Source organism: Delphinus delphis, chromosome 16, assembly GCF_949987515.2.
Source record: "Delphinus delphis chromosome 16, mDelDel1.2, whole genome shotgun sequence".
Lineage (NCBI taxonomy): Eukaryota > Metazoa > Chordata > Mammalia > Artiodactyla > Delphinidae > Delphinus > Delphinus delphis.
The window spans coordinates 31,084,584-31,112,057 of NC_082698.1; the positions used below are offsets into that span (position 1 = coordinate 31,084,584).

The following is a 27,474-nucleotide window of genomic DNA, read 5'->3' on the forward strand; positions in this document are numbered from 1 at the left end:
CTGAGCCTGTGTGCCACAACTACTGAAGCCCACGCGCCTAGAGCCCGTGCTCCGCAACAAGAGAAGCCACCGCAATGAGAGAGCGCCCGTGCACGGCAACAAAGACCCAATGCAGCGAAAAATAAATACATAAATAAATAAATTAAAAGAAAAAAAGAAAACTGAGGGCCAAGTAACGTTAGGCTCTAAGAATGAGACAGAAGGAATAATTACTATAAGGTTTTGTTTATTAATTATATTCATGAATATTAATTCATAATCACTATGAATAATCATATATTCAAATGAACAGTATTGATCCAAGGCTGTCTTTTCGGGCTTTGGAAAAGCCCATCCCTTTCTACCTAGATGTCTTTGGGTGTATGTAGTTAATATTTCATTAATTATGTAGAGGGGTGTTGTGTGTACATCAATGTCTCATATGATGCATATAATTAAGCCACTTTTTGTTGGGAGCGGAAGAAAATTGGGCTTTCCCAAAGAAAAGCAGCTTGCTCCCAAAGTTGCTAACAGATTGCTTCTTAATTGAACTTGGGAGGTGAATTATATGGTGAATTAGAAAAAAGAACAACTCTGAATTTAGTGAATTGTTCCATAAAGGAAACTGTGGGATTGAATTGCAAATGCTGGATAGAAACATTTCAGCCTGGCCCCATGCATCACGGGCTGCTGACCTCTGCATGAACAGGCCTGGAGCTCTCTTTTCAAGGCCTGGAGGGCATTCTTTCCCAGAGACCAGCTGTAAGCCTGGGTTTCTTATGCAAAGGAGACGTTTGAATAAGCCCCTGTGACTAATGAAATCTACGGGGTCTTTGCATAGCCTCTCACTGAAGAGGTAATTAACCAAAGATCAAATATGGGCATATATATGTATTTTTTCAAATATTTTTTGTCTTGCAGTTACACCCAAGGAAAAAGATATCCCTACACCCTGAATACTCCCTGCCCCCATTGCCCCCAATCTTTGTCCATCAGACTATATTTCTCTCTTCCTTGTTCTGCGTGCTTATGGCTGCAGTTATAGCCACAGTCACACCTGTCTTATTTGCTTGCTTTTACTGAAATGGAGCAACACATTCCATTGATTTAGATGTGAGAAATGACTTTTCTTAGTACTTGATGTCTGTCTTCAGCTCCACATCTTCCATTCCTGGTGAGCTGGGGAGGAAGGAGGTTAGTTTTAAGAAAACATCATGAGTTGAGGCTGCCTCTTACAGGGTTCTCTAAGTAGAGAATCTCAAGTTCGGCTGCACCTTAGAATCACCTGGGGAGCTTTTTAAAATCCCAAGGCCCAGGCCAATCAAATAAGAACCTCCGGGGGTGGGATGCAGGCCTCAGTACTTTTCTAAAAAGCTTCCCAAGATGATCCCGAAGTGTAGCGAAGGTTGAAAGCCATTGTTCCAAGAATATCTACTTCCCTCCCTCCATAAGCTGAAAAAGACAAACTTTTCCGTCAGTGATGATGAGTTAGAAATGAGTGGGTTTTCTCTGTAAGCACTGTCTACCTGACTCATCCATCTGTCTATCCATCCATTCATCCATCAATCACATATTTTATTTATTGCCAGGCACAGTGCTGGGTGTTTACTGTTGGACAAGGCAAGGTCCCTTTCTTCAGGATGCTAAAAACTAAACTAGGGGATCAGCTGAGTAGACAGGAGATCCCAATTACTTGTGGCAAGGGATGTGAAAAGGCCCAGGGTGCTGGTAACACAGAGGAGGGGGCTTCTAACCCAAGAGGAGCAATGGGGCTTCCCCGAGGAAGTGGTGTTCAAGCTGAGCCTTGCAGGTCCAGTAGGATTTGGCCAGATGAAGAGGTGGGTGTGGCAGAGGAAGGCGCATCAACAAGAGGAGAATGGAAATCCAAGAGGACCGTGAGGAGCTTAGGTGGCTGAGCACAGAGTGGGAGTGGGGGAGTAGCAGGAAGCCCTGAGGTACCGGCTGGAGGAAGCCAGCAGGGCCATATCACAGGGGTGGGCCTCATGGGTCATGTTAGGGCTTAGAATTCATCCCGAGGGCAGTGGGAAACCTTGGCAGGGTTTTCATCAGGGGAGTGGCCAAATCACATTCACTCCAGGTAGATCCCAGGCTCAGCTGTACTAGAAGCATGCGATTTGCTGCCCTTTGGAGAAATGACGAGAGCTGCCAGTCTCTTGCTGGTAAGGGTGACAGAGAAGGGATGTGTGTTCTTAATTGCTGTGACCCCAGTCTCATCAGTGGCTTTCCCTTGGGAATAGACAGCCACCACCACCACCCCCCCCCCAAGACATCCCACTTGTTCTCCTGTTCTTTCTGGGTCTGAGGCTGAGGGAAGGAGCACAGATCTGGGGAGGTCCGCCAGGACCCACCTTCAGCTTCTCCATTACTAACCATCTCTGTACCTTCAGGACAGGCAAGTCACTTCACCTCTTGGAACCTTGTTTCCACATCTGTGAGACGAGGATGTTTGTGGCTCTTTTGTCGCTGAGTCTTCATGAGGCTAGAATTACAAAACTCTGCGTTTAGCACTGTTCCCAGCACATGGTCAGCACCGTAATTGGCACACAGTAAACACTGATTCCTTCCCCACCTCCATCTGCTAGGGGGCCCCTGGTCTCCCCCCAGCTCCAGAGCTTTGCTCCCATTGTAACCCCAAGGGCCAGGGGGCCAAGGGAATCAGAAGTCCTCATCCCCCCACCTCCTCTGCCTGCTGCAAAGCTGAATATCAATCTCTCGCAGCCATCGCTCCCTCAACCACAGCTTCCAGCTAACCTTGAACCAGGCTGTGCTCAGGTATCCTTACAGGTCTTTTTTTTTTTTTTTTTTTTTTTTTGTAGGAGCCAAGCAGGTCTAAACTTTCCAACCCTCCATGATGGACTGGTGCTTTGCAGAACCTCCTTTCAAATCCCAGCTCCTGTGTTCCCCTCCTGTTCGCTACTAATAACCCGGATCATATTCAGAGCCAGTGCAGTTACAAAACCCTTTCATGTCCTCTGGCTCCCATCTAGATCTCTCAGAATAAAAGCCAAAATCCTGAAAATGGCCTGCAAGGTCCCCCAGGAGCTGACCCCCCCAGACCCTCCACTGCTCACTGACCTCATCACCTATTATTCTTTCCCTGGCTCATTCCATTCCAGTCATACCCACCTCCATACTGTCAAGCACATTCCCACCCCAGGGCCTTTGCACCTGCTGTCCCCTCAGTTGGAATGCTCTTCCCCAGATATCTGCAGACCCTCTCCCTCACTTTCTTCAGGCTTCTGCTTTTCTGCCTTGTATGAAATGGCAATCCTTCACCCCTAGCATTCACTGTTCCCCTCGCCCTTATTTATTTTCTTCATAGCGCTTGTCAACAACCGACTTATATATTTAGTCACCTGTTTGTTTATCATTTTCTCCTCTACCCTCCACCAGAATATAATTTCCATGAGGTCAGGGTAGAGTTTGTTCAGTGTCATATCCTGAGCAGCAGAAACAGCATCTGGCATGCAGCAGGTGTCGGATGAACATTTGTTGAATGAGCAAATGCCTAAACAAACCATTACCTCATTCGGAACTTGGAACAGCCCATTTGACAGATGAAAAGTACTAACACCCAAGGTCTCATCCTCAGTTACACAGGGAGTGAAGACTAAGCTAGTCCGGGAGCCTTGGCCTCAGGCTCTCCTTCAGTCTGCACAGGGCACATTCCTCTGCTGGCCAGTGATTTTCATACCATCAGGATTTCCCCTGACCTTTAGCCCTAGAGGAAATGATATCGCAACTGGAAGAATACCCAGAGGGCTGGGAGCTGGCAGCGAACGCCCCGGCAGCTGCAGGGAGTGTGTTAGTGGATTCTGACTTGGCCAGAAAGGCAGCGGACGAGCAGGATGAAGGCATGTAAAAATATCTGCGCGCGCCTGGTCCACCGCCAGTGTCAGTCACCAGAGGGAGAGAGGTGGTCTGCATGTCAGGAGTTGGGATGCAGGACCACAGGGCTGTCTTCCGTGGTTGTCAGGGGCCAGGGCATTGGGTTCCATGTTTGGGACCCTTCCTTGAGCAGCTCTGGAAGCCTGTGACCTATGGAGCACAGGAAATATCATCGGGCTTCTGACCAGGAGACTGTCCTGAGCCCTCAGCTTCCTTTACGGGCTGGCAACCCGGGGCTGATCATTTTGAATCTCAGTTTTCTCCTCTGTAAAATGGGGTTACACTTCTGCTACAGAGTGTTTTCATCAAGGTCAAAGGGGAGATGGGGAAACTGCTTTGTAAGCTGCAGATTTCTAAACAAATGCAAGAAATATTTTGCACGAGTAGATTGTCCTGTAGGTGCTTTGGTGTGGTTTCACGTGTATGATAGTCTCTCCTGGACACAGGCTTTGTCCTCAAATCTGCTCCCTGGTGTCCCGGCCCACCCAGCTGCTCAACTGCCAAATGTAGGCATCATTCGGGACCCCCTCAGTCCCTCATATCTAAGCCATCAGCCTCTCCTGTTGCTGTGCCTCCAACTATATTCTTAATATCCCTGAGGATCCAGCCTCCCTCTCTCCACCACGGTCAGCCCCTCCACATGGCAAGCTCATTCCCAATCCAGATTCTTTCCTGATCCTCCTTCAGCTGGGACCCGCTGGCCCGGATCTCTGTGTGGCTGGCTCCTTCTTGTCTTCCAAGTCTCAACCCAACTGTCACCTCCCTAAAGGGCCTTCTCTGACCGCTTTCTAAGCAGCTGCTCCAGGCCGCGTTACCACATACTGCGTTTGATCTTCAGAGCATTTTCTGAACCTGCAATCATCTTATTCCTTTATTTTCTTACCTACCATTTACTGTCCAACTGCCCATTTGGAACTTAGGCACTGTCTGTCCTGTTCACTGCTGAATCCCTGCTGCCCGGGACTGTACCTGGTTCACAGTAGGTCTAATAATAGATGGTGATAGACCATCTTCCTGGTGGGGACAGATGTGAATCTGGTTTCTAGCAAACGAGTACGTGCATCACTGCCCTTGACTGAGGCAGTGTCGGCAGAGTCTGATTTATAAAGTAAGCAGAGCAATTTCTAAAAGGAGACTCACACCCCAAAGAGGAAACCAGGATGCCTGTATAAGCCAAGGCAGCAGCAACTGTCACATCACATATTTAGGAGTGGCACTGGTGACGTCTCCCTGCATCCCGTGCGGGGGACTCCAGAACTTGAGAGTGTCCGGTTTGCGTTGGGCTTTCTCAGGGAGTTGGGGGTTAGGAAGCTGACTTTGGGATTCGCCTGTTAACTTTATATGTTTCACTCCAAGTGCCCTTGATCGAGGAGGCTACATTTATAATTTCTGAACTATGTTCATGGTTATAAGAAAGCAAGTTCTTTTTGGCCTGAGCATCGAGTAGGGGCCCAGTCATCCTTTGTTAACAGATCTTTACTGACCCACTGGTGATTCTGAGCATCCCCCAGGTGACCAGGTGTGTTCCCTCATCTCATGGTGCTGGTGCAAAGAAGGCTGGTGCGTCCTCACGTTTCTTTTCTTCTTTGTTCCTTTAGGTGGGCTTGGAGAGCAGCCATCTGAGAGCTGGTCGAATGCTACAGCCACGAATACCAGCAGTGAGGAAGCTAGAGAGGGTAATGTGAGGCCCCACCAGGCCTTGGGGTACTCTTTGTTTTTCAGTTGTTGTAAATTTCACATAACCTAGAATTTACCATTTTAACCACTTTAATGTGTACCATTTCGGGGCATTAAGTACATATACAATGTCGTACCACCATCACCACTATCTAGTTCCAGTCGCACCCATTTCCCTCCCCCATCCCTGATCCTGGCTTTGGGAACCTCTTATTGTACCTTTTACTTCAATCTTAGTGAACTAGAAGCAGTGAAGTCTGTGAATGAGGGGGCAGTGAGGCCTTTTGTTGAGTGGGGTGGGCCGTCTGCCAGAGAAAGGTATAAGGGTGGTATTTGGTTGCTCGGGGACTGGATGGCCTCCAGTTAGACTCTGCAGTCTGGGCGTGACTTTTCTCTGTAGCCCTTGGCTGGCGAGCTGAAGGCCCGGAGGACGGAGAGGAGGGATGACGGGGCTTTGGGAACCAGGGGTCTGACAGAATGAGTGGGCCTGGGAAGCAAGAAAGGGAGCTAAAGCTGGGGTGGGGACTGGGAGGCAGGTGTAGACTAGAGACCCCGTGGACAGTTGCGGGGGGGCTGTCTGTGGCAGGGGCCTGCCTGGAGGTACCACCTCTGCCTGTCTGCACACCAGCGCCCAGACGCGCATGCGCTCTCAGAGATTCTAGTGGAGATTATGGGAGGCACCTCACTGGAAGCATCTTGGTTTTGGAGAAGGTTTTCCTGTTCAGAAGCTGTGCTGGAGGAGAAGGGCTGCTGGGCTTCTGTCCAGCCTGCATCCTGCAGGAATCAGGGCTTGTTGCCGACAAGGGCATTCCTTCTATTGATACATAAAATTAACGCAGAGCAAAATGAATCATTTTTAAAATGCCAGAATCCTGTGTTTCAGGGATGTTTCTGTAGAGGTGAAGTACAAACCATTATTCACTTCATTTTATGTTCTTTCTTTAATGTTATTTTATATTTTACACACACAATATATATATAACTTCACAGTAATGTACAGATGTGATGATATCATCATATACTTTTCTTAGTGTTGTTTTTTTTTCTTTTCCCTTTAATCTGGCCACCTCCTTCACTTCTTTTTTCCACATGTTACCCCTCTACTCTTCCCCAGGTAATGCATGCTAATAACTTTGTTTTCACCCTTTCATATTTTTCTCCATGCACATATATTCACATATACACTGATGCAGAGATGTATACATATGCATACATAAACATACATATAAACACATAAACATATATACAGATATGTTTTGTCCTTTTTTTTAAGAAGGGATCATATTTGATACGTGTTTTTTATGCATTATGCTTTTCTCACTCATCAGTACCTCATGGAAAACCCCTCCAAGACACTTGTATAACTTCAATTTATTCTTTTGAATAGTTGCAAAATATTCCTGGTATGAATGGGCCATAATTTATTCAATCCTTCTTTTATCAGTTAATAATAACTTCAAGTTTTTGCCATCATAAACAATGTTGCAGTAAAATACCTGAATATAGAGCCTTACACACTTAGTATGTTTTAAATAGATGTTGCTAAAATGCATTTCACAAGGTGTAAGTGTGCTCCTTTCACCATGTCCTCCCTGGTACTAGGTATTATCAGTGTTTTTAATAATGGAAACGATAGCTTATTATTAGTTAATTCGTATTTCTCTGACTCCTGGTGACTTTCAGCGTCTTTTCCTACCTTTGTCAGTGATTTGGGGGTGCACTTCTGTGACTCGCTTCTTCCTGTCCTTGGCCCATTTTCCTGTTGGCTTGCTGATCCCCTCTCAGCAGTCTGATCTCCTTTAGAGAGAGGCAGACTCTTCCACTCACAATCCCCACCACCACCATTTGACAAACGTGCATCTGATTTTAAGTCGCACCAAGTATTGCTGGGACCGTGCGCAGGGCCCCTTTAAAATCTGTATTTTTCTGCTTTGCTTTCTCAAAGGTATTTTGACTTAGGCGTTTTCAGGCTCCCAGTCACCTGGTAAAATCCGTGTCACTTCATTTTGGCCGCAGATGACCAGCACTTAGTGGTGAAAATGGACACAGGGTGTGAGGATGAAACCAGAAGGATTTGCCATTACCCTTCAGTGATGTAGATGCCACACCTAATTTTTCCTTCACGATTTAAGTGATTTATTATGGCGTGAAAACCACCCCCAAACTTAGTGACTTCAAACTGTGATTTGTTCTCTCTCATGATTCTGTGCATTGACTGGGCTGTCGGGGGTGGTTCTTTGGCTGACGTCAGCTGGGGTCACTCACTTGATTACATTCATCTAGCAGGTGGGCTGGGCCGAGAGGGCCAAAAAAAGCTTTAGTCACATGTTTGGTGCCTCACTGTGCCTCCACGTGCTGTCTTTCCACATGGACCTTCACCATTTAGTTGTCTAAGGATTTTTTATAGCATGGTGGCTGGCTTGCCAGAGAGAGGAGACAGAAGCCACCCGTCCACTTAAGGCATGGACTCTGAATGCTACTTCTGCCACATTCTATTGGTCAAAACAAGCCAAAGGGCCAGCTCAGCTTCAAGGAAAAGAAAATAGATTCCACCCCTTAATGTGAGAAGTGGCATGAACTTACAGGGATGAGAGCTGTGGCCATATTTGGAGACCATCTACTGCCTTCCCTCCCTGCATCTTTCCTGCTCACCAGCAATAGCTATTGTCAGAATTTTTAATATTAATATTTACTGGTTTTTTGGGCATCATATTACCCAACCAAATAAACTTGAACAGTCAGACACACTTGGGTTTGCATCCCAGCAAGCCACTTAGTAGTTACAACCTTGGATAAGTTATCCAGCTCTTCATCTAAGGTTTGGAGAGAATTAGAAACAATATTTATGCAAAGCTCATCGCCATGTGTCTGGAACTTAAAAGGTACCCAATGAGTGTAGCTCTTCCCCTTCTCTCTCTCCACCTTCACCTCCAAGAATTAGATTATCCAGCACGAAAAGTGCATTGTCCACCTCTGGACTGGGATTTCACAGCTGTTTAACAGCTGCACAGAAACACCATTAAGGAGGACAGGAAGGAATAAGGCTCCCGCAGCCCATTACAATTCTGCCTCTGGTTGGGTTGTACACGGTACTCACACGGCGACGAGAGATCTTCTTGGGTGTCTTGAGGAGGATGATGACAGCACTGCCCCACCCATGCCGCACACCCCTGCAGCTGGCTACATCCATAGTCTGCAGCCCCTCAAATGATCCTGGTGTGTTTCAAGAGGATAATGTCAAGGTTAGGCCAGTCCCTTCACTCTGTATTACAGCAGCAGACGAGCAGGTCTTTAAGCATCCAGGGTGAGCCTGAGGAGGAAGGAGACCCCCAAGGTGAGGTGAAGGCCATCCCTTCTAGCTTGTTCCCCCAGCCTTCCCATCTGTCCCTCCAGGACACTGTCAGGTGCCAGCCTGGGTGTCTCTTGTTTTTGTTTGAATTAAAGATAAGGCAAGTTGTGTCAATCTCAGATTCCCCTTTAATCACAACCCACCCCGCTTCCGCCACCCCCAGAAAAAGGGACCGCCCAAGCAGGAGAAAGGATCTGAGGGAAGCCCCTGGTCGGCTGGCTGCAGGACCAGGTGTATTTCCTGGCATTATGTTGCTCCCCTCAGCCCTGACGGCAGGGATTTGTGCTTCCAGCTTTGGGGAGGTCTGGGGGGCCTTGGGGAATTGCTCACTCGGCACCCCTTGGCAGACTGGTCTGAGGAGCCTTCCTACCCTGGAGATGAGAGCTCAGCATGCATTTCGGGGCCGATAATGGGATTAATGAAATGGAGTGTGTAACCGTTCCTCAAATGAAGCTGCAACTGTTTTGGTAGAGCCTGATTTCCAGAACCATATTCATAAAAGAGAATGGACCTTTCACTTTCTGTAGCAGTCCCTAAGGGCTCTGTGCTGCAGCAAATAATAGTGGAATCAGGTTGCACCAGAGAGCAGGGATCCCTCAAACTTGGGCACAGAGCCTCACCTGACCCCTGAATGTCACTTATGTCAGCATATCTGGGTGTAACCATTGAACCTGATTTTAGGCATTCTTTCTAGCCTGTCCCCAAATGCAGATGTGATGGTGATAACTGCAGCTCTCGTCGAGCCCTTACACAGCAGACGTTTGATGTTCATTGCCTGGTTCCATGCCCATGACATCACCATGCAGCAGGAAGGAGATCTCAGGGGACAGTGGCTCATCTAGAGCCACACAGGTAGTGAATGGCAGCATTTACCTTGAGCCTAAGTCCCCCTGACCCTGAATCTCTTGCTCTTAATCTTTGGGCTACATCAGTGGTTCTCAAACTTCCTTATGCATCCGAATCACCAGGGGAGCCTGAAAAAGCACAGATGCCTTGACAGTCCTCTAGGCCAATTGAGTCCCAATCTCAGGGCAGGGGGGCGGACACCAGAATTTTTTAAAAGCTTCCTGATTGAGTCCAATGTGCAGCCAGGTTTGGGAACCATCGTGCAGAATAATCCACAGTCTCCCCCTTTACTGAGCCTTTCAAGATCGCCACAGGCAAGGTGCGAATTTGCCCATCACCCGTGGGGTGAGGGTTATGCAGGTGGCTGGACTGTCAGGGTGTTTACTTCCAGTGTAGGAGGGACCGGTTGACTAATCGAAAATCCGCAGTTCCTTGCTTGAGGAGGCTGTGCCATTTATAATACGGCTGTGCCTTCAGCTGGAAACGGAACATCGAATAGCTATGGTGGATTTTCAGAGAGGATAGGGTACACTCCCAGAGCCAGAGAATTTAAATGGACTTCATCCCCAGCCCACCCCGCCCCCAGCATGTTAAATCCCTTCAGACACCCCTGAAGGGAGTCCTCCTCTGCATTTGCTCCTCTTCAGATGCAGGCCTCTTGGACCATAATAAATAATTACATCCTTCTATTGGGACTCCAATTCCAGATAGTAGTAATCCAAGAAAATCCAATAATGACAGTTGCATTAAGATCCTTCTTCCAGGCTAAGCAGAACATCTGTTTAGACATATTTTTAATTGGCAAATGCTTCCTGTGTTGAGTCCTCAGCAAATTAAATTTCTCACTGGACCGAGGGGGAAGCTGTCATTCAATAACCCATCTCTGGAAATTACACCCCAGTCTCTCTCCAGGTGCACTTAAGATTTTCCCATGCTGACTCGGCTGCACCAGGCCCTAACATTACTGGCTCACATGTGTATATAGCACAGCTTCTCTGAGAAACATTGGATTTCTTAGTGTTAGTCCCTCAGATAGAGAAGTATTGATATTTTTGCCCATTCTCCAAAGGAGAGTTGGCGGCGGAGGAAAATTAAGAGACTTGTTGAAAACCGTATGGGAAATAACAAACTTCCACTTGCTACATCACTGCCTGTGATTACTTAAGACAGGATTCTCAGGATTTAAACATTAAGGACTTCAGGGCTGCCAACATTTTGGAGAGGTTTCTGCCGCAGAATTGTTTGGACTGTTGGGTTGTTTATTTTTAGAATAACTCATCCATTCTTTAACTAATTAATTCAAAATCCAAGAGCACCGAATGCTTACCACCAGCCAGACACTGTGCTGGGTGTGAATAGAGTGGTGAATGAGCCAACCACAGTCCCTGCCCCCATGGAGCTTCCAGTCTACTGGGGCAACTCACATTTGAAATCTGGATGCAATTTGTAGTCCTGGGCTGGGAGAGCAAGTTAGAATATCTGTAGAGACCAAGCAGGTAATGTCAATGGGTGAAATGCCTGGATGGGACCCTGAGGAGTGGGAGATAGATTCTAGCAACCAGGAAAACGTGTACCCTGACTGTAGAGAGCAGGTGCTACTTAACTGCTATGGGTTGTAAATGATGGAAGATGGGCCCACTGTTGCCAGATCTTTCCATTTTAAAAGAAAAACTAGAAAATCTGGATTTTTATGTGAAATTCCTTGATTTTTAAAAGTTGGCTTCTCAAATGAGAAGCCAACTTTGTTTTTAAACAAAACAAAACAAAAACCCAAAGTGTAGGCCAAAAGCATCCAGGCCAAACAAAACACATCTGTGGGTTGGGTTTATCCCAAGAGCTGCAAGTGTGTGACTTCTGATCTAGAAATTCTAGCAGTAAAACAATTATGTTCAGGCTTAAAAATGTGTTATATGCCAACTTTCTTGTTCTGTCAACTGAACTGGCAGGGACCCCTTTTACAAACATAGAACTACTGGAAAAAAATATAACCTTCCTCTTACTCCAAATTAAAAATACAGAGTTAAGCTCAAAGAAAAGATAGGGAAATTGTCATTATCAGAAAAGAACAGGGAACATAAACCCATGAAACTAAGCTTCAGATGGTGGCAAAACTGTGCAGAGGGCACTGAGACTGGGCCAGGATTTGGGGTACTGAGGGCTGGTGGTTTTTTTATGCCCATGTAACAGCTATATAGGTTCAGGATTTGTGGCCATGGCCTTGGAGACTGAGATCTTGCATAAAATGAACTCCTTCAAAGGGCTTCCTAATCATTAAAAAAGAAAGAAAGAGAGAGAGAGAGAGAGAGAGAGAAAGAGAGAAAGAGAGAGAAAGAAAGAAGAAAGAAAGAAAAAACAAAGAAAGAAAGAAAAGAAAAGACTAGAAAAACTCTGTCCAGTGGCTGAAAGAAGGGACAAGAAATCTTGCTATCTTTCCTAGGTTCTAAGTGGGGGTAAAAACATATCTTCTATGAGAAACTGAATCCCAAAGCCTGTTCCTGAGACAGGTATAAGTTCTCAAATTTCATTTCCTATGTATGGAAACCATAAACTTAGAAATTAACATAAAAATTGATCTAGGACCCATAGAATCCCAAGAGCCCTGAAAAAATGAAAATCAGGATCACACTCATTGCTGAGGGCATATGAGACTCTTGCAGAAAGGAATAACCCTCCCCCACAAAATGAACTTTAACTAAAAACATTAGAAACACAAAAAGTTAATCCATGAAGGATAATCAACAGAGACAATAACTTGGAGAATTAGTACCCCAAGATGCAGAAATAATAGAAGAATCTGTGTGAGATTAAATAGGTATACATAAAATGACTAAAGAGCCAATGGGAGAATTTGAAACTATTGTGAGGGAAAAAAAGAACAGATCAATTTAGAAGCTACTAAATAGGGCTTTTGGTAATGATAACTGCATTTATTGAAACTGGAATGGGATAAATAGTATATTGAACACAACTGAAGAGAGAATTATTGAAATAGAAAATAGATCTGAGGGGGAGGAGCTTCAAGATGGCGGAGGAGTAAGACGTGCAGTTCACCTTCCTCCCCATAAATACATCAGAAATACACCTACATGTGGAACAACTCCTGCAGAACACCTACTGAATGCTGCAGAAAACCTCAGACCTCCCAAAAGGCAATAAACTCCCCACGTACCTGGGTAGGGCAAAACAAAAAAGAAAAAAGAGAGACAAAAGAATAAGAATGGGACCTGCACCAGTGGGAGGGAGCTGTGAAGGAGGAAAGGTTTCCACACACTAGGAAGCCCCTTCATGGGCAGAGACTGCGGGTGGCGGAGAGGGGAAGCTCTGGAGCCACGGAGGAGAGCGCAGCCACAGGGGTGCGGAGGGCAAAGTGTAGAGATTCCCACACAGAGGATTGGTGTGGACCAGCACTCACCAGCCCGAGAGGCTTGTCTGCTCATCTGCTGGGGCGGGTGGGGGCTGGGAGCTGAGGCTCGGGCTTCGGAGGTAATCACAGATTGCCAACAAACACATGAAAGGATGCTCAACATCACTAGTCATGCAAATCAAAACTACAATGAGGTATCACCTCACACCAGTCACAATGGCCATCATCAAAAAATCTACAAACAATAAATGCTGGAGAGGGTGTGGAGAAAAGGGAATGCTTTTGCACTGTTGGTGGGAATGTAAATTGATACAGCCACTATGGAGAACAGTATGGAGGTTCCTTAAAAAACTAAAAATAGAAGTACCATATGACCCAGCAATCCCACTACTGGGCATATACCCTGGGTAAACCATAATTCAAAAAGACATGTACCACGATGTTCATTGCAGCACAATTTATAATAGCCAGGACATGGAAGAAACCTAAGTTGATCATCGACTGATGAATTGATAAAGAAGATGTGGCACATATATACAATGGAATATTACTAAGCCATAAAAAAATGAAATTGACTTATTTGTAGTGAGGTGGATGGACCTAGAGTCTGTCATATAGAGTGAAGTAAGTCAGAAAGAGAGAAACAAATACCGTGTGCTAACACATATATATGGAATCTAAAAAAAAGAAAAAATGGTTCTGAAGAACCTAGGGACAGGACAGGAATAAAGATGCAGATGTAGAGAATGGACTTAAGGACACGAGGAAGGGGGAAGGGTAAGCTGGGACGAAGTGAGAGAGTGGCATGGACATATATACACTACCAAATGTAAAATCGATAGCTAACGGGAAGCTGCCACATAGCACAGGGAGATCAGCTCAGTGCTTTGTGACCACGTAGAGGGATGGGATAGGGAGGGTGGGAGGAAACACAAGAGGGAGGAGATATGGGGATATATGTATATGTATGGCTGATTCACTTTGTTATAAAGCAGAAACTAACACACCATTTTAGAGCAATTGTACTCCAATAAAGATGTTAAAAAAACAAACAAACAGAAAACCAAAGTAGTTCTAGAAGTTGTAGACACTGTAATAAGGCAAGAAAAAGAAATTAAAGGCATACAAATTGGAAAGGAAGAAATAAAACTGTTCTGATTTCCAAATGACATGTTTGTCTATGTAGAAGATCTCAAGGAATCTACCACAAACAAACAACTCCTAGAACTAATTAGTGAGTTTAAGAAGATGGCAGAATACAAGACCAAAACACAAAAAAATGCTTATATTTCTAATAATTAATGTGCAGAAACCAAAATTAAAAACACAATACCATTTATAATCACTCAACAAAAATGAAATACACTTTAAAAAACATGTATAATATTTGTGTACTGAAAATTACACAATGCTGGTGAAAGAAATAAAGACCTACATAAATGGAGAGAAATACCATGTCCATGGATTGGAAGGAAGACTCAATATAATAAAGATGCCATTTCTCTCCAAATTGATCTGTAGTTTTAATGTAATTCCCATTAAAATCTCAACTTTTTTTTTTGTAGGCATAGATAAGCTTACCCTAAAATTTATATGGAAAGACACAAAATTCATATGGAAACATAGCTAAAACAATGGAAAAGAAGTCTAAAATGAGAGTAATCACTCTGCCTGATATTAAGGCTTACTACAGGCCTTCCTCAGTATCCCTGGGAGATTGGTTTCAGGACCCTTCATGGATACCAAAATCTGTGGATGCTTAAACACCTTATATAAAATGGCATAGTATTTACATATAAACTATGCACATCCTCCCATATACTTCAAATCATCTCCAGATTACTTTTAATACCTAATGCATTGTAAATGCTACATGTTTGCTGGTGCATGGCAAATTCAAGTTTTGCTTTTTGGAACTCTCTGGAATTAAAAATATACTTTTGATCCACAGTTGGTTGAATCTCCAATGTTAAACCCAGGGGTATGGAGGACTGACTGTATATAATTACAGTAATAAGACAGTGTTATATTACCAGAGGGATAAACACATTGATCAATGGAACATAATAGAGAACCCAGAAATAAACTCTATTACTATATGACCCAGCATATTGGGTATTTATCTCAGAGAAATAAAAATCTTCACAAAAACACCTGTTCATGAATATTCATAACAGGTTTGTTTGTAAGAGCTGGAAACAGCCCAGATGTCCTTCAACAGGTAAATGGTTAAACAAACTGTGTACTACTCAACAATAAAAGGAAACGATTGATACATGCAACAACTTGGATGAATCTCCAGGGAATTGCACTGAGTGAGAAAAGCCAATTCCCAAAGGTTATACATTGTAGGATTCCATTTAAATAATATTCTTCAAATGAAAACATTTTTGCAATGGAGAACAGATTAGTGGTTGAGAGTGTAGGGATGGGTTGGGAGGGAGGGGAAGGGAGGTGGATGTGATTTTAAAATGACAATATGAGGGATCCTTATGGTGATGGAACTATTCAGTATCTTGAATGTGGTGGTAGATACACAAACCTATACATGTTATAAAACTGTGTAGAACTAGACACACACACACACACAAGTATACATAATGGTGGGGAAATCTGAATGAGATCAGTAGATGTCCATATCCCAGTTGTAATAATGTACTATAGTTTCATAAAATGTTTCTATTGGGGGAAACAGAGTAAAGGGTATAAAAAGTCTCTCAGTATTATTTCTTGCAACTTCATGTAGATCTACAATTATCTCAAAAATTTTTCAATTTACAAAAACTATTTCATATACAGTAAAAAAGTAATATTAACCTCAACATTATGACCATTGCAAAACTTGTTTTATTGTTTCTTGTGGGAAATGTATTGCTCACAGAATAACACCTATTGAATGACTCATTTAAAACAAAACACATAATTACACAAAAAGATTGAAAATATGTAGATGCAGAAAAGTTATATGAGGCAAATACTAATCAAAATAAAACTGGCACAGCAATATTAATATCAGTCAAAATAATCTTCATTATGGATGAACATTATTACAGATAAAGAAGGTATTTAATGATGAAAGAAGCAATTTAGCTGGAACATTTAACGATCCTTAACTTGTCTTATTTAACCAGCATAGCCTTGAACAATATGAAGGAAAAATTAAAAATAAAGGAGAAGATGACAGTTCACAGGCTTAGTTCTCAAGGTTGTTTAAAACACTTTTCTCGGTAGCAGATACACTAAGGAGCCAAAAACATTTGTAAGTAGAATATTTGAACAACATATGTAGCACCCTTCAACCATCAATTTTGGAAACTGATGCACATTATTGCAAGGTTATAAGGAATATTTATAAAAACAATCACATAGTGGGCTACAAAGCAAGGCTCAAAACAACAAAGAATTGATACCTTGGAGCATGGGCCACCATCCATGGCCAGAAGGCCAAATCCAGCCTGCCATCTGTTTTTGCAAATAAAATGTTATTGGAACACAGCCATACCCATTCATTTACACAGTGTCTACGGCTGCTTTCACACTATAATAGCAGAGTTGGGTAGTTGCAATAGAGAATATATTAACCACAAAACTTAAAATATTTACTATCTGGCTTATTACAGAAAAAGTTTGCTGACCTGTGCCTTGGAGAATAGGTCCTTGGAACACAAAGCAATGTTAGACATCAGTAACACACACAGAGAGACAAATGTTTAGAAATTAAAAATCACACCTCTAAATAATCCAAGGATCAAAGAACAAAGTCCAAATGGAACTTACAGAATATATCAAAGTCTAACATTGAAATGTACATGTCAAAAGATGGGATGCAGGCAAAGAGGAACTCAGAGAAATTTTAGTATTAAAATGGTAATATTAGAATGTAAGAAAGATTGAAAATTAATGTGCCAAACATTCAACTCAAGAAGCTAGAAAAGGATGGCCGATTGATTTGTTACAAAGGTGCCAGGACAGTTCCATGGGGGAAAAACTAGTCTTTTCATCCAACAGTGCTAGTACAACTGGATATTGCATACAAAAGAATGAAATTAGACCCCTACCTCACACCATATACAAAAATTAACTCAAAATGATTGAAGAGCTAAATACAAGAGCGAAAAGTATAGAACTAAACATAGATATAAATCATTATGAGTTTGGATTAAGCTGTACAGGTACACCTCAGAAATATTGTAGGTTCGCTTCCAGACTACCGCAATAAAATGAATATGGCAATAAAGTGAGTTGCACAAATTTTTTGGTTTCTCACTGCATATAAAAGTTATGTTTACAATATACTGTAGTTTATTAAGTATGCAAAAGCATTATGTCTGAAAAAATAATGTACATACCTTAATTTAAAAATACTGCTAAAAAATGTTAACCATCACCTGACAATTCAGGGTTGCCAAAAACCTTCATTTTGTAAAAAACACACAATAAAGTGAAGCACAATTAAACAGGGTATGCCTGTAATTTATTATATATGATACAAAAAGGCAACAAAAAAAATGCATAGATTGGACTTCATCAAAATTAAAAACTTTTTTTTTTTTTTTTTGTGGTACGCGGGCCTCTCACCGCTGTGGCCTCTCCCGTTGCGGAGCACAGGCTCCGGACGCGCAGGCTCAGCGGCCATGGCTCACGGGCCCAGCCGCTCCGCGGCACGTGGGATCTTCCCGGGCCGGGGCACGAACCCGCGTCCCCTGCATCGGCAGGCGGACTCCCAACCACTGCGCCACCAGGGAAGCCCAAAATTAAAAACTTTTGTGCTTCAAAGGACAGTATCATAAAAATGAAAAGACAATCTATAGAATAGAAGAAAATATTTGCAGATCATATATCTGATAAGGGTCTGGTATCCAGAATATATAAAGAATAATTATAACACAACAATAAAAAGACAACACAATTAAGAAATGGACAAAAGATTTGAATAGACATTTCTCCAAAGACGATATACGAATGACTAGTAAGCACACGAAGAGACATTCAACATCATTAGTCATTAGGGAAATGTAAATCAGAACCGCAATGAGATGCCACCCACTTCACACCCATTAGGATGGCTGTAATCAAAAAGATTGATGATAACAAGTGTTGACGAGGATGTGGAGACACTGGAACCCTGATGCTTTGCTGGTGGGAATGTAAAATGATGCAGCTCCTTTGGAAAATAGTCTGATAGTCCTCTAAAAGGTTAAACATAGAATTACTATATGCCCCAACAATTCCACTCTTTGGCAAATACCCAAGAGAACTGAAAATATATGTCCACACAAAGTAAATGGCATCATGACTCTCTTGCAGATGGCAAGGAGAATGCTATGCTTCCACAGAGCCCTGGGACCTTGCATGCTGGAGCTGAGACCTCTCCCCGGGTCCGAAGAGCTACAACCTCAAGGACAGAGAGGATATGGCCAGGAGGGGTCATCCCCTATGTCATTGGAGGGAACTTCACCGGTCAGTAGCTCCAAATGAGGCCTGGTTTGGGGCTGGATGATTTGTCTTCCTAGGTGGGCAAAGTCCTCCCAGGAAAGACTTCGGTGGGATGGAACAGACGCCGGAGCCATAGCAGTCCCCCTGCTGAAGCTCCCTCTTGCCCACAGGGTCTAGTGCAATCGACCTCAGGAAACTGCAGTCTCTGTTGGTACTATGTCCTCAAAAGTGGTCACCTGGTCCCTGAGGCTTCATGCAGGTGGTGACCCTATGACCCTGGTGGAGTCCCCGCCCTCCTTCCTGACAGCATCCATGCCCTTGGTTCCGTTGCACTCCCATGGCATTAACCCAGGGCCACCAGTGCCAGATCCTTAATTAGATGCTGGTGATAAAAATATGACTAAGATGTCATCCTGCTCTCAAGGGGCCCTCAGCCCTAATAAGAGAGAGAGAGATGTGTTCCTAAAGGATTAAAATGTGGGAATTGTCATCAGCTACTAACTTTTGTTCCTTGGTGTCTTAACCGTGTTCTTTCAGATCTGGTGTGCTTTTCTGGCCAAAGATTTATATAATCTTCTTCCAAATTAACTAATTTTATATAGAGAACTTTGTTTACACGGAGATATTTGTTATTAGTAGGATTGCCATTTTGGTGAGTAATTGCTCTATAAACAATTTTAACTAAAAGTGTCAAGATGTCACTTGACACTTGGATGGCTAAGTTACTCTTTCTTCTATATGTATGTTTTGGGGGGACATTATGACACCACACCCGCATCTTCTGCACTATGATGGGAGCCTCCCAATGGTTCGTTGGTTTGTTTTTTGCAACGAAGTCTTTCTAGAATTCAGACCCAATCCCCAACCATCCTGTGTACTTCCCAAACAACTATTTTTCTAGATCCTTCTCATTGCTTCTAGCAAAATCAAAATACAGTAGTATTATTTATTTCAGACTGATAGATTTTGAAAAGAATACTTATTGACTAGATGAAACTATCAGCCTAGAGTTTACTTTATTCTTGCTCCCAATTTACTTACTGCTTTTCCAATTTCTAATCAGGGAAATATGAAGAAAGGTTCAGAGGAAGTATGAAATTCATCTGTTTTCAAAGGACTTGCAGAAAATTAGGCTCAAGGATACCCCAGCAAGACTAAGTGAGAGAGTGGCATGGACATATATACACTACCAAATGTAAAATAGATAGCTAGTGGGAAGCAGCCGCATAGCACAGGGAGATCAGCTCGGTGCTTTGTGTCCACCTAGAGGGGTGGGATAGGGAGGGTGGGAGGGAGACATAAGAGGGAGGAGATATGGGGATATATGTATATGTACAGCTGATTCCCTTTGTTATACAGCAGAAACTAACACACCATTGTAAAGCAATTATACTCCAATAAAGATGTTAAAAAAAGAATGATACAACAGGATTATTATATTTGAAAAAAAAGGAACCCCCAGCAAACACTGAACCCCAATGCAAAAGTAGCATGAATGTACATGCAAATAGAATTTATAGAGCATACGGGAATACCGTCCTATAGGTATAAAATAGAATGAAGGGGTGGAACGCAGTGCTGGTGATTTACTTCAAGAGCCTAAAATTGCCAAATTGAATAACCTGAGTAACATTTTTTAAAATTTAGAAAAGTACTTTCAATACGAAGGAAAAGTTGGGAAGCTGGGGACATTTTGAAAAATCTATTTTTACCCTCTCTCCCAATTCACAAACTCCTACTCTCTAGGTTTTGGTCATTCAGGAAAGTTTTATTGTATTCTTAGCTAGGGAAATCCTTAGTCCTAGCTCATTTTTATTCTGGGGCACCCAGATGAGCTTTTTTTGATCATTAGAACATGCTTTGTTGTCAGCCAGCATCTAAGGAAGGTATGGACCTGTCATTTCAGGAAGCCAGAGAGCCATTTTTAAGCAGGCCATGAGACACTGGGAAAAGCACACCTGTGTGACCTTCATAGAGAGGACGGATGAAGAAAGCTTTATTGTGTTCAGTTACAGAACCTGTGGGTAAGTGAAAGCAAGTTCACCTCAGTGGAATCTGAGGCAGACAAGTCAGATGGCTCATGAGTCTTGAATTTTCTCTCTGAAACAAAGTGTTTCCAATGTGCTGTAATATATAGAAGCCCAGCATTTGTCAGAAACTCTTCTTGCCCTCAATGAACTCACAATCCAGGGACAAAGTAGGTAGGTCAAGAGGAAGACTCCAGAATGACAAGGTGTCTGTATCTCCTGTCATGGGAGCAGTTGAAGGAATTGGGAGTGTTTCATACAAAGTGGTTCTGAACCACCTTGGGGCCAGTGATTCCACTGAGAATCTGATGAAGCTATGGGCTCCCTCATTATGGATGTACATATATGCAAAATTCTTCATGTAATTTTGTGGGCTCCATGGGCTTACAGACTTCCTCCAGAAAACATAACAAATAATAAGATGACTGGATTATGACTATCTGTTATGCCAATAAATGTAAGTGTGATATACTCTCCTATTGAAAGGAAAAGTTTCCCATATTAGTTCAAAAACTTAAACCCAACTACATGCTGTATACATGAGATGACTACTGAAGAAAATGATCCAGAAAGGTTTAAAAGTAAAAGGTAAGAAGGCATACAGGCAAATACCAACAAAAATAAAGCTGGGATCACAATTCTAGTTGTAGACAGGCTTTTTTGTTGTTGTTTTTTTTTTAAGTCAGAAAGTACTAAAAAAAAAAATGGTGAGACACTTTATAATGAGAAAGAATTCAAACTACGGTGAGAATATAACAGTCATAAATCTTTATGCACCAAATAGCATAGCATTAAGAGTCATAAAAGAAGCGCCAGGGGTTTCAAGGGTAAATTGAGAGAAACACCAGCAGCAGAGGACTTTATTTCATGTCTGTGAACCCAAGTAGGTCAATGTCAAGTTGACCAAAAAATAAGTAGAGATTTGTAGAGGACTGGAAGAATGTAATTAGTAGAGTTGATCCTGTGGATCAGATTCTATAACGTGATAACACATTTTTTAAATGCCTACTGAATGTTTATAGACATTGTCCATCTGTTAAGTATTAAGAACACCTCAATGGGCTTCCCTGGTGGCGCGGTGGTTGAGAGTCCGCCTGCCGATGCAGGGGACACGGGTTCGTGCCCCGGTCCGGGAAGATCCCACATGCCGCGGAGCGGCTGGGCCCGTGAGCCACGGCCGCTGAGCCTGCGCGTCCGGAGCCTCTGCTCTGCACCGGGAGAGGTCACAACGCTGAGAGGCCCGCGTACCGAAAAAAAAAAAAAAAAAGAACACCTCAATGAATTCTAAAAGGCAGAGATAACATTAAAATATTCTCTGATTGCAAAGCAGTGAAACTGGACATAACATAATAACAACAAAAGATAGAATAAAAACTCCTGCATTACCTGGTAAGTTAAAAGTTCCCTTTTTTTACAACTCTTAGGTCATAAAGAAATCAGGATTAAAATGAGAAGAAGTCTAGATAAATGAAAGCCCTACAATTCAGAATTGAAGAGATCTGCGTAAAGCTATGTCCATAAGAAAACCCACAGCCTCAGATATCCACATCACTAAGAATGACAATGAAATATTCAATTCAAAGACATAAGCAAAATAAATAAATACATAAAACCCACCACCACGACAAAACAAACCTAGTGAGAGCAGAAGAAAATGGACAAGGTAACACATTATAGGACTGATAAATTGAAGAGTAAATTCTTTGAATAAACAAACAAACAACTGTAGACAAACTATTTACTCGTTAGTCTAAGACAAAAAAGTGACAATGCAGAAATATACAAAATCAGACATGCAAAAGGGGAAAATAACCACAGATTCAGCAGAATCATAAAAGAGTACTTTATAAAACTCTAAGGCAAGAAATGTGGAAATCTGGATAATGTGAATGACTTCAAGGTAAATATAAAGGGCTGGCACAGGCCAGTAACTGAAAGAAATCGGAAAATTGACAGAAAAACTTTCTCCCCCACGCCTCCAATGTAGAGTTTCACAGATGAATTCTTTCAAAACTTCAAGAAACAGATTATTCTGGTACTATTTAAGTTTTTTAGAGCCTAAAAGAATACTTTCTTCCAATTAACTTTTAATGAAGTATCATGGCATTGCTACCCCCTAATGAAAAAGATGACACCAGGGAAGAAAATTATAGACTCATTTAACTTATGAACAGCCATGAAAAATAGAATAGAAGAGTAGGCTGCCAAGAAGGTTTATCTAAGGAATACAAGACTAGTTCAACGTTAGGAAATCTGTTTGCATTATTCAACATATTGATAGATCAAAGGAGATAAGCCATATTCATGTCTCAATAGTTGCTAAAAAGGCATCTGCACATTTCGACATGCCTTTGTTGTTTTAAAAAAGTAGTCACGGTAGTACAAGAAGAGATGTCAAGGATAGATCCTTGACTTACACACACACACACACACACACACACACACACACACACACATATATATCCCCAAAGCACATTTCATGTTTATCAGAGATAATTCTAGAAGCATTTCTGTTAGAGTCAGGAACAAGTCAAAGATGTTCATGATCACCACAATTATTTAACATTTTTTTCTGGAAATAATAGCTAATGTAATTTGACAAGAGAAAGAGATAAACACAATGAATATTGGCAGGAACAAGCCAGTTTGAAGTTAATGTAATGTGTGCCTAAAAAACTCAGAAAATCAGTCGAAGAACTATCAGAAACAAAAGGAGACTCTATTAAAGTGACTGATTACAAAATTAATAAACAGAAAATTAATTACTTTTCCTTTAATGAAATAATTTGATATACTTTCATAATGGAAAAAATCACAACTTTAATAGAAACATAGTAGATAATATATTTAAGAATGAACTTAACAAAAATGCAAACATATGCCAGACTTATAGAAAGAAAATGCCAAAACTCTAAAGAAACTTAAAAAAGAAGAAAAAATGAAAAGGCATACCATTTCCTGATATGGAAATGCCCAACATAGTAAAGATGTCAGGACTTCCTAAAATAACCTATAAATTCATGCCATTCTGATTTGTATGTATATATGGGTATGTATATACATGTATTTTAAGAACTTGAACAAATGGTATTAGAATTTTTCATGTAGAAATAACTGAGAGAGAGAGAGAGAGAGAGAGAGAGAGAGAGAGAGAGAGAGAAACCAAACAATAGTGACAGGGACAGAGATAGGGGAGTGTTTGGTGTTCTATCCCAACATATAGGATATTAAAATGCAAATGAAGATAATAACAATTAAAACCATTTGGAACTCAATAAAAAATAGATAATATGGAACAAAAGAGTTTAAAATGAATATGTTTATACACAAATTTAGGTAGCATTTTAAATGAGTGAGAGAAAGATGGATTAGTCAATTGGGATATTTGAACATTGGGATAATTAAATAGCTCATTGTGAAAAAAATAAAGCTGGAATCCTACCTCACTTCTTTTTTTTAAAATTAATTTATTTTTTAATTTATTTATTTTTGGCTGCGTTTGGTCTTCGTTGCTGCACACAGGCTTTCTCTAGTTGCGGCAAGCAGGGGCTACTCTTCGTGTGGTGCACGGGCTTCTCATTGCAGTGGCTTCTCTTGTTGTGGAGCATGGGCTCTAGGTGTGCAGGCTTCAGTAGTTGTGGCACGCAGGCTCAGTAGCTGTGACTCGAGGTCTCTAGAGCACAGGCTCAGTAGTTGTGGCGCACAGGCTTAGTTGCTCCATGGCATGTGGGATCTTCCTGGACCAAGGCTCGAACCCGTGTCCCCTGCATTGGCAGGCAGACTCTTAACCACTGCGCCACCAGGGAAGCCCTACCTCACTTCTTATACCAAAAATTATTCTAGCTGGATCAAAGATATAAACATTTTGAAAAGAAAAAGAAAGAAAAGAAAAAGAAACAAAAATTTGAAAAGTATTAGAAGGAAGCAAGAGTGTATGTTTACTTATAATCTTGGAACGCAGATGGCCTTTCTAAACAGAACATAAGAACATAAAGAAATTACATTAAAATTTTATATGACAAAAACAACACAAAAAACAAAGTTAAATAAGAAATAACAAAGCAAGAAAAATATTTGTAACACGTCTGATAGTCAAGGACTTGATCCCATAATGTACAAAGCATTCTTACAAATCAGTAATAAAAAGATGAACACCCCCCCAAAATTGGGGGAAGATGTGATCTCACAGTTCACAAGAAAAAAATATAAATGTCACATAAAACATGAAAAACTATCCAACCTCAGTACAGTGAGATACCACTTTTCACCTATCAAATTGACAAAGATAGTTTGGCAAAACCAGTGCTGTCCCAGTTGTGGGGAAACAGGGCTTTTTAATATACTATTAGTGGGCATATAAAGAGACGCAACATTTTGGGATTGCAGTTTGATAGTATCTATCAAAATATCAGATGCACATACTCTTTCTTCTATTAATCCCACTGCTAGGAATTTACCCTGCCACAAACGAGAAAGACCCTAATGGTTTCTTTGTTTTGCATTTTGTTGTTTGTTTGTTTTGTCTCCCTCTCCCCTGAGGCTTTGTTTAAATAGCAAAAACTGGAGTCAGCCTAAATGTACATTAATAGGAGACTGATTAAATAAATTTTAATACTATGTTGCTTTGAAAAAAATTAGATAAGTCTACATGTGCTGTTATAAGAAGATCTATAAATTAAGGAGGAAAAAAGGCAAGATGAAGGACAATGTACATGGTGTATTTTGTAATTAAAAGAATATATGTACATAGATGTATTACATATTTTGGAATAGCATTTAAGAAACTGTTAACAGTGGTTATCTTCAGAGCCTTAATACTTAAATCTTTTGTAACATGGGCGTGTATTTTTTAAATGTTTTATAGAAGTTATTTGAGTGGTGGGATTATGGGCCATTTTAATTTATTTTTTATACTTTTCTATATTAGGAATAATGAATATATATTTAAAAAGATAACTGTGCCCAGAAGGGGAGTCATCTCTAAGGCTCCTCTGGTAATAGTATCAAGACTCGTGCTTTACAGAAACCATTGTCTCCTCCTTGTCATCAGAGATGGTCCAGCGGAGATTGGGGGGTGGGGGAAGTTAGTTGCTTTTTTCCTGGAAGAGAGGCCATATCTTTCTTCAGATTCTCAAGGGAATCCATGACCACCATAAAGGTCAAGAACCATTTTTGGAGGGAATTTCTGCGTTGAGAGGGAAGTTAGACAATGAGATCATTTTCAGCTCTCAAGTCTGCGTTTCTTTTAGACACACACACACACACACACACACACACACCCCCAAGGGAGGGGTGTTAGACTCTTGCTATTCCCTGATCTGCTGACCTGGGTATTTCTGCAACTGTCCAGCTGTTGTTCCTATGTTGGGCGCCGAGGTGGAGGCCCGCAGGCCATATCCATTGGGAAAAACTGTGACAAGTTTGGGATTGTGGCGCATGAGCTGGGCCACGTGGTCGGGTTCTGGCATGAACACACCCGGCCAGACAGAGACCAGCACGTCACCATCATCAGAGAGAACATCCAGCCAGGTAAGGAGTCTGTATGGAGCCTGGAAGACACCCGTCAGGCAGGTGGCATCCATGGGGTCAGGAAGGAGTAAAGGTGGGGGGGCGGCGGAGAGCAGACAACACTCGTTTATAAGTATGGAGGCCTTTGTCACTAGCACTGTCCATCGGTGGCCCTTCCTGGGAGGTCATCTGCCAGAGCTTGTAGGAGAGAGCAGAAGTGAAATAACTTTCCACGTTGTAAAGGAATCCAATTCCATTTCCTAACAGGAACAGAATCTACCAGAACACTGTTGCAGCATCAAAGCTGATAAGCCAGAAAAAGAGTTCTCCCAGTTGCTTTTCTAAGACTCATTTTTGCTGATGTAGGCAACATATTTTTGAAACTGAAATATAATTAAGATACAGTACATGTAAAAAGAGTATTCCTGCCTATCCCAAGGCAGATAGTGTCTAGATTTCTTAAAAATACCTCCTCCTGTGAAACAGTTTTATACATAAATTCATACTGAACATGAAAGTAGCTGGTTGAATAATATAGTTGCCTTAAAAATGCTTTTGAGAGCCTGAATTGTGAATGTGGGGTTGAAGTTAACTCTTGGATTTGTTTTCTTTTGTTCTGTCAATAGCAAGATTAGAGATTTAAAAACCATTTTTTTTTTTGAGCAAGCAGACTGATAATTAACCTGTCTACTAACTGAGTTTAGGAGTTTTGTTTTTGTTTTTGTGTTTTGCGATACGCGGACCTCTCACTGTTATGGCCTCTCCCGTTGCGGAGCACAGGCTCCGGACGCGCAGACTCAGCGGCTGTGGCTCACGGGCCCAGCCGCTCCGTGGCATGTGGGATCTTCCCAGACCGGGGCACGAACCCGTGTCCCCTGCATCGGCAAGCGGACTCTCAACCACTGCGCCACCAGGGAAGCCCGAGTTTAGGAGTTTTGAGTGGCATTTTGGGAGGGGTGTTGTGTGGTGGGGTGCGACCACATAGTGCTGTTCTGTTTCAAATTTCCAATCTGTTAAAAACAACAAGAACCACCACCAAACCTGTCATTTGTCTGATTGGGCTAACAGAGCTCTCGGAAGTTGCTATGGGCCCTCCTTCTCCCTCCTGTGCCTCCTTTCAGGTGCCTGCCTTGGTTTTCAAAGGCCTTAACAGAGTGTTATGTCACAGGTCAGGAGTATAATTTCTTAAAAATGGAAGCTGGGGAAGTGAGCTCTCTGGGAGAGATGTACGACTTTGACAGCATCATGCACTACGCCCGGAACACCTTCTCAAGGTCGGAATCTATGGTTATGCCTCGTCTGTGTTGTAATGTGCCTGCCGCAGGCTTGGGTCGGATTCCTGGAGGTCTGCAGAGAGCGGGTCTCTGCATGTCCCTAGC

At 42.2% G+C, this 27,474-nt stretch overlaps 1 protein-coding gene across 1 annotated transcript in view; it reads left to right on the forward strand.

Annotated features, from left to right (window-relative positions):
• TLL2 (tolloid like 2) overlaps positions 1–27,474 on the forward strand; it is a 128,971-nt gene that overhangs the window by 56,686 nt on the left and 44,811 nt on the right. Inside the window, exons 3-7 of the mRNA XM_060033620.1 lie at positions 5,487–5,564; positions 18,432–18,584; positions 20,467–20,584; positions 25,938–26,116; positions 27,264–27,369. Of these exons, the coding sequence (XP_059889603.1) occupies positions 5,487–5,564; positions 18,432–18,584; positions 20,467–20,584; positions 25,938–26,116; positions 27,264–27,369 (634 nt within the window). The remainder of the gene's footprint in view (positions 1–5,486; positions 5,565–18,431; positions 18,585–20,466; positions 20,585–25,937; positions 26,117–27,263; positions 27,370–27,474) is intronic.